Source organism: Neodiprion virginianus, chromosome 5 (genome assembly GCF_021901495.1).
Source record: "Neodiprion virginianus isolate iyNeoVirg1 chromosome 5, iyNeoVirg1.1, whole genome shotgun sequence".
Classification (NCBI taxonomy): Eukaryota; Metazoa; Arthropoda; class Insecta; order Hymenoptera; family Diprionidae; genus Neodiprion; species Neodiprion virginianus.
In genome coordinates this window covers 29,858,993-29,867,359 of record NC_060881.1, presented here as the reverse complement: position 1 = coordinate 29,867,359, position 8,367 = coordinate 29,858,993, and the positions used below count along the sequence as shown (strand labels likewise).

General features: G+C 39.0%; 1 protein-coding gene across 1 annotated transcript; it reads left to right on the top strand.

Annotated features, from left to right (window-relative positions):
• Positions 1–320: 320 nt before the first annotated feature.
• Positions 321–8,047, top strand: LOC124304744 (inhibin beta A chain-like). The gene is made up of 4 exons (XM_046763358.1): positions 321–1,271; positions 3,323–3,580; positions 6,301–6,683; positions 7,785–8,047. The coding sequence occupies exons 1-4, from the start codon at positions 872–874 to the stop codon at positions 7,950–7,952; spliced, it is 1,209 nt and encodes a 402-aa protein (XP_046619314.1). The 5' UTR covers positions 321–871; the 3' UTR covers positions 7,953–8,047.
• The last annotated feature ends 320 nt before the right edge of the window (positions 8,048–8,367 follow it).

Sequence of the window (8,367 nt, the reverse complement as noted above, 5' to 3'; positions counted from 1 at the left end):
TATTATATACATAGGAAAGCGTATCAATCCCGAATACTTGGTGGATCGAATCAACGTAGGAGCAGCGAAGTGACCGGGAATTGGGGATCAAGGATCGAGGATCTGATTGGTGTCAACGGATTAGATCTTGGACTGGGATGTAGCAAATGAAAAGCAACATGTTTGGAGCACGTGCTCCGGGAGCTGATAGCGTCGTACTCGTTAACCAATCCGGACTAACTTTGTTCCCGGGGCAAAGGGCGCCTCTCAACGCATTCGTTACATCTCGCATTATATACATAGATCATGAGCTTCGGTTTCAGTCCTCAGTGTAGTTTCGAGTTACATGCGAAAGCGGACGGTTCTAAAGAGCCGTGAAAAGCGTTCGCAAGCATCGACCGAGCCGTAATACGTATACAACGTAATAAATAAATAAATAAATATATAAATAATTAGCGAACGACGACTGGCTAGAGTAAAAAATTCATCGATGATAACTAAATTTTTCTTAAACGTTAATAAAGAACCTCGTTTCTACTCCCGTCAAATTAATTCACTCGTATTACGGGAGTATTTCAATCCCAGTTAAAATAAGACGTATGTACACGCGTAACAACTTCTGTTAAAAACGGTTCTTCGTATACAATCATCGCGAACTAGCGTTGCAAGACAGTGAATGTTTTTTTTTTTTTTTTTTTATTTCTCTCTTCTCCCTCAACCCAAATAGATAATTCCTCTCTTCTGTTTTATATTCAACCGCGGGGATTTAAACTCGGCGATAAATAAAAAATTTGGCAAGAAAAGAGAAAGAAGAAAGTAGACAGAGCGAGAGAACGAGAGAGAGAGAGAGAGAGCTAAAGTTGAAAGGTAAAAGGAATACTTGGGGTGAAAAATGCGGTTGCTTTGGCTGATCGGTCTCCTGATCCTAACGAGCCTTGAAGAGAGCTTTTCGGATCCTTCGAACCCGTTTAAAATGGTCTGGTCACACCTTTACCCTGACTCATCGAGCGCCAACAGCAAGATACCGGAATGCACAGGCTGTGCCCAGAACCGGATATCGTCGAACGACCCGATACTCACGGAATTCCGTGTAGAGTACGTCAAGCAACAGATACTGAAGAAGCTGAGACTGTCAAAACCACCCGAGGTGTCGATGTCGCTTTCCACTCTACCGAAACCATTGATAAACGGAAACGTCCTTGAACTCAGACCCGGCATGCCTTCGGGACCGGAAAAACAAGTGGAAAGTTTCTACGGAAAAACCGACCAGCTAGTTGTCTTTCCGAAAGAAGGTACGTACGCGGATCGTCCAAGTTAAATTTTAACCCTTTCGGTCACAACGGGATGCTCAGCGTCCCGTGTCAAAAATTTCCATGTCCCAAGCCCCATTGCAGTTTATTTAAAACTGGAAATGATCTTTGTTACTTCGTATAACCCCAAAAACCCCAGAATCATCGAATTTTTACAGTTTTTTCGACTTTAGATCCACCATATTGGAGCCGCGCCATCTTGGATTTAGAAACTATCAAATTCTGACTTGATATTCGTTATCATCGACCCCAAAAAACCGCGAGTAACAAAATTCAGGGCAAAATATTGACTTGAAAGATGTGTGACTGAAAGGTTTCAACGCCATTTGTACATAGGAAAAAAAAAATTTTCTCTTTCAAATTTCATGTTATTTCAAGCACCAAAAATATTCACAATGAATATCAGAAATACGTTACATACTTGTGTGAATTATTTTTGATATTACGATCTGTTGGATCAAAAAATAATTTAGGTCAAAAGAGTTTCTAACAATGAAAGATCAGGAGTCGAATTCCCTCGCGAGAATCGTGCGACGCCTAGCGGTGAATTTTGAACTATCGGGTATTTCTACGGTTCTTCAAGTTTATCCAAGCATGATTCAGGCTACCAACAATCGTGTACAAAGTTGATGAATCGTTGTTGAAAATTATAGTGGAATATAATTCGCGACAATGAAAAATTACCATGACCGAAAATCGATTAAAACAAGCTGCTGATAAAGATTTGACCCCTCCTGTTTTTTTTTTTTTTTTTTTGCACGGTAATTAGGCAAATAGTTGCAATAAACGAACGGCTGATGCAACAAAAATTCCGTTCGCAAATAAATGTGTACACATGTATAAAGAATGATCCAAGTTGAATCACTCGAGTGTTTTGACTGAATTCTTTTTCTTATTTCTCTCTCTTGAAATGTCGGCGTGGTTTGTAAAAATAATCAACACTGACCTGTAAAAGTACACGAGTTTGAAACATGAACATGCGCGGTGAAGCTTGACGAAAAAGAAAAAAGGAAGGAAAAGAGAGTAAAAAAAATAAAAATAAAAACCACCTAATCACTGTAGTAGCGGGTGTATTTTAATGCAAACGTGTATAATTTATAACCAACTGTAATTTCTTTCTGCGTCGTAGTGTATTATAAGTCATTTCGAAGTCTCGTGGTCAATGCTCGATAACAAACACGCGTCTCTAAAGCGGAGCGGCGAATTAATTGAAGAAAACGCGACATTTCGAATTATTATATTTAATTGGCACGAACGATATATTGATTATGCGTACATTCGTATGCATTTGCATTTACACACGTATCATTCTATACATAGTATACCGCATGTACACCGATTAATTTAATTATGCGAATTAACATCGCGTGGATAATATGGTTTTAGACTTTGAGATAGTTGAATTTCAAAGTCGAATTATCCCTCGACTACTCAGCTAATGAGATACGGCTTACCGTTTGATAAATAAAAAAAAATAAAAAAAAAAAAAAAAAAAAAAAAACATTAATAATAAAACGCAATCTCAAGCAGGTACGCGTAATTGTCGCGTTAATTATGCAATTGGTGAATTTTCGTCAAATATTCCGCACTCCCCGTCACGTTTGTCCGCGTTGCCGTTTTTTCGTCGGTGTTAATCTTCGATTACAAAAGAATGCAAGATTAAAAAAGAGAATGGCCCAGAAAGGATTTCGTATCGTAGCGATAAATGGCTAAAAATATTTATTTTATATCAATGAGAAAGCATTGAAACGGATCGTGGACGAAAAGAATTCTTCGAAATTTCGCGTGATTAAAGTAGAAGATCGTAATTATTCCGTAATACCGTATTACAGTAAACGTGTCTCTGTATATTAGAAACTAAACAAACACGTCCAACCATCGTCGATGCAACAAAACGACGGCGAAACGTATAAATTTTAGAAACATGCGTATTAATTTTATACAAAATAACAATCGCCAGAAGGGCTGAACGACGATAACGGTAAAAAACGAGAAAGAGAATAAAGTGAAAAAATGTCTTATTCTTATTTCAGACGGAGAAAATGCCGAGAATTGCGAACTCCACACGAACTACTTGTCAGGCATATACGTGGCGGATTGTTTTAAATTTTATTTACCAAACGAAATGCAATTCGTCGGCGTAACATCGGCGGAACTTTGGTTTTACAAGGAAGCGGACGAGAACGACATAGTAAATCAGACCTTCGTTATATCCGAACTAGACCACTGGGACCAGAGACGCAGTTTTCAGAAGAACAGCATCATGGCGATATTCGAAACGTCGGTCGAAGGTGAGAAATATTACATTCATTTTACTATGTAATTTAAAATTGATTATAAATAAAATTTCGAATATAAACGTGTACGAAAAACGATCGGTAATTCTCAAAAATTGATGACCCAAGACAAAAAAAAAAGAAAAAAACGTTGATTTCAAACATCGCGGTACGTTCAGCGGTAAATTTACAACGTCGCAAGGACTTGACTGCGATCATTGATCGCAAAATGTGAAAAGAAAAGTCGAGGGATCTTCGATTCGACCGTCTATGATTGCAGGTAGGTCACGAACTCGTTCGAACTACTGCAATAAATACTGCGATACATGTGTGACGAAAAATTGTAATATACCAATGATTCATCCATGGAACAGAGTCCGTGTCAACCGACGATACGAGCGTACATACATACACTTGAAGTTGGCGCAAGGCAAACCAAGTTGAAGTTGGTAACGTTATCGTAACGAAACATTTGTAGAAAACCAAAACCAAAAAAAAAAATCACTATCTTCTCGGTTTTTACAATAATTTACAAGGAACTAAGATATTGCAAAATATGCGACCACGTTCTGTTTTATTAAGATTTACCGAATTTCAAACGGTTCCAAAATTGCAAAACAACGATTATCCCTCAGCGTGGAATCGTTTCGATAAAGTTACAGACTTCGATATGATAAAATCTGGGCATAATTCGTTTGAATCTAAATCAAAGCCATGACGTTTCTCCTTCGTAAAGTTTTCAATATCGCGACGTAGGCTTTAGCTTATCTCGTATTATAATATCGCTCATTGCCACGGTAATAAAACCCAGAAATTATGATAGAAACAAATACAGGTTTAGCCTGTCGTTCAAAGCTCGTTTTGCATCACTTTCTCTCTCTCTCTCTCTCACTCTCTCTTTCACTCCTCCTCCTTCGGACAGATAAACCAATAATCAACAAACAATCCATGCGATCCGACGAACTTTCCTCAATTTCAAAACACTCCCTCCTCCTCTCCATTTTAGCGACACGAAAAGCTTTTAACCTTTGGTGAACAATTACACGATACGCGGGGGAGGGGGGAGGGGGGGGGGATGTTGCGGTTCCGAAATGGTTTCACGTGCATTAGAGCTTCCGTATATAAAAGCAGAGGGCTTTTGTTCGCCGTTTCGTGTTCGCTTACAGTCCCGCACAACCAGTACGTCCCGGAATCACCTACGGGATGTAGGTATTGGATGCCTTTTACGCATCGTTATTTTTTTTTTTTACAATTCCATTCATTTTCAAAAAACGATCGAAGCTCTTCTGTAAAGTTTATAATAACAGGTACATATGTGTATATATATATATATACGACGACGTTCGAGAGCTTCAAATTCTGTTCCCATTGGTAATAAACACGTACGAACGTACACACACACACACGCACGCGCACTCTGAATATATATGTATGCATATGTGTGAGTGGGTATAATCAAATGACGATAAAGAGGAGGTCGATTATTCTTCTTGTTTTACACACGATATATATGTATAAATGTATAAAATACATACTATACAATAACGCATCGTGAATTGTAATACCAGAAAAACAATTCTTGTCACGGTGTCCACAAGAGCACAAGTGTCATTGAAAAAGATTGTTACCTCTATATCAGAGGTCTCGCGGCCTGTATGGTACAAAGTTTATAACAATAAATATTGCTCGTAATTTACAATCTTGTTTCGAAGTCGATCCCTAAAAGTATTTCACATCTCAAGCATCTCTCTCTCTCTCTCTCTCTCTCTCTTTCTCTACGTAGGTATACGGATTGGATGAACGCAAGGAGATAATCACAGAGACACAATAAAGACTTCGATATACTCATCGAGCAATGATCTCATCAAATTACACCAAAATTACTTTTCCTCGCTCCTTGCCTTGCTTAGTTTGTTAAAACCTGTTCAATACTCACTCCAACGTTTCGTGGTCACCCTGCGACGGTTCGGTCCTTGGTGTCAAAAGTTATCCGCACGCAGCCACGTCCGGGTCAAACTTAAGCAATTGCTGTCCCATCCGGTGAGGGTAGAAGCTTGGATATCCATCGTCGCACACTCTTCGAATGGGTTTGTGTGTTCGAGGTCGGAAGGCTTCGGGGTGTGGACTGTTAGAGCAGTCCTCAAAGGCCTGGCACTGAACAAGTGCCACAAGCATCGGGAAATCTTCCTGAAAATCTTACCAACAAGGAAGGTATTCCAGATCGATTTCTTTTCTATCATGTTACAGTAGACTAAAAACTATGCGAAACGTATATTTTTTTTATCCGCCATCAAACACTTCAAGGGTGCGAAACCACCCTCCAACGTAAGGTATGTGAAGTTGGGATTTGGCAAGAACATAATGTTTCTCAACCAATCCAATAACGAGAAATGAAGAATGTAATTTTCTCAACGAAAAAGAAAAGCAAACGCCAAATCGCTCCGTGACGTGCCTTCTTACTTCGGAGGGTGGTTTCACCCACTCAAAGTGTTTCATGGCGGGTATAAAAAAATAAGTTACGCCTAGTTTTCAGTCTACTATAACGTGTTGAAAAAGAAATCACATCGGAGATATCGATCTGGGATATCTTCCTTGTGAGAGCAAATCGGTTGATCGACTGATTCAGTTTCGGATGGTTGGGTAAAGTGGTCCATAAAGTGCCACGACCATCATCGGAAGACCTCCTCGCGTATCTTACTAATGGGAAAATGGTTGAACGACTGATTTTGTTTCAGAGGGTTGGGTGAAGACGGACGTCGGTTACGCGGTGAAGAAATGGGTCGAGGAACAGAGTCTGAACCACAGTCTTCAGATAGCCTGCAGTACCTGTTCGATAGATCGCGATTCGCCCTTGGTCTCGATCGAGCAAACGCTCAAACCATTCCTGGTGATTCACACCTCGCCGTTGCCGCAAAAAAATCGACCTAAAAGGAACTCGAACTGCTCACCGGAGATGAAGGAGTGCTGCAGAGACGAACTCTACATCAGCTTCGATGAAATCGGATGGAGCGACTGGATTCTTCATCCGCCTGGATACCACGCTTACTTTTGCCGCGGTTCCTGCTCCTCCGTTGCATCTTTGACCGTCAACGGATCCCCGCACAGCAACGTCATTAGAGTGAGTGATTGACGAACCGACGTTTTCGCAAGCATTGACGATCAAACTGGCATGTTCGAATAGTTTTTATCGATCCTTGAAAGTCCCGCAGGACAAAAATCGGGGCTGTCCTTCACTTGAAAAGCTGTCTATAGCCAATAAAACTCTAATTTAATGCCGCCAGTGTCAGATTTCTAGAAATTACTCCTGGGAACTGAAAGAATCCAATCAACATCTGCTCTATCTTTCTTTTTTCTCTGTTTCGAATTCATTTTCCAACGAGCCATTTTATTCGGAAGACAAAATTCTTGGCTTATTTTCGTTACGTTGATATCGTTAAATATTTAATATTCTCTCTTAGAGAAAAGTAAAATCTCTTACGATGAATTTCGATGAAACAGACTTCCAAACTAAACACAGTCCACTCAGAAGCAAAATTGAACAAGTTTACCAGATTTTTTTCATCAACTTACAAAGGGATTTAGAATTGAAAAAAAAAAAATCAATATCGAAGCTCTCTGAAATTTTCTTTTGAAAGCCCGTGAAGTCTATTGTAATCTTTCGAAATCATCTGAAATCTTTTGAAATCCCTAAAATTTTCTTTTACAAAAATCCTTTGAAATCCCGCAAAGTCTATTGTAATCATTTGAAATCCTCTCTAATCATTTGAAATCTTTTAAATTCCATTGAAATCTTTTGAAATCCTAGTAATCTTGAAATCGGATGTACGTCAAATCGACGAGTGATTAATCCCTCGATAAAAACTCAACGCGTGACGTAATTTTTCGTAATGAAAATAAGCATTCTTGAAAGAAAAATGACTATCTAGCAGCTTCGTAATGACTCTCAGGAGTTTAATTTACAAAGTACGCTCATAGAATTTGTAAACACTGTGTATGCAATAACGTCGCAAACTTCATCCTCGTACTATATACCATTTTCTGAATCCGAAAAGCCAAAAAAAAAAAGCCAGGCTTTCGGTTCTGATAATTAGAACGTGATTTCGTCTCGGCATCCGAGAGAATTTATAGAAATACGGCAAAAAATTTCATTTCGCGATGTTATCGCAAAAATACGACGTTTTCATTCATCATTTATTTCTTTTCTCTCTACCCTTCGCAGAAGTACCTCACGAAACATGGAAACGGACTTCGTAGGGAGAACGAGATCGCTCCGTGCTGTTCGCCAACCCAGTTGTCGCCGATACAACTATTCTTCGTAGATTCGAACAACACGCTGGCGCGAAAAACGTTACCGAATATGGTCGTAGAGGCCTGCGGATGTATGTAGACGAATCCGCACGCCATGTATCTAGTCCGAATTCAGCAGGAAAATATTCGAACAACCCTTCATTGACAAAACGCCGTCGGACGGTAGTCTAAATGGAAAAAAAAAAAAAATACACACGAGTAAGTTTTTTTTACAATAAGACACGCGAACATTGAGCACCATGACGATGTACACCAGATTACATAAAAAAATATACATATATATGTATTTTTTTTTTAATTCAAGTCTAAAATATGGTGCCAAATGAGGAAAAAAGATTTTGCGCAAGTTTCAAATTTGAATATTTAATATTTAGAGGTGTCTCATCGCGATTTTTTATTTCCCATTTACATGACATTGGAATAACGTTTTCGACTTGAATTTTGAAAAAAAACGAAAAATAGCCGTTTTTTTTTTTTTAGATACAGTCTACTGT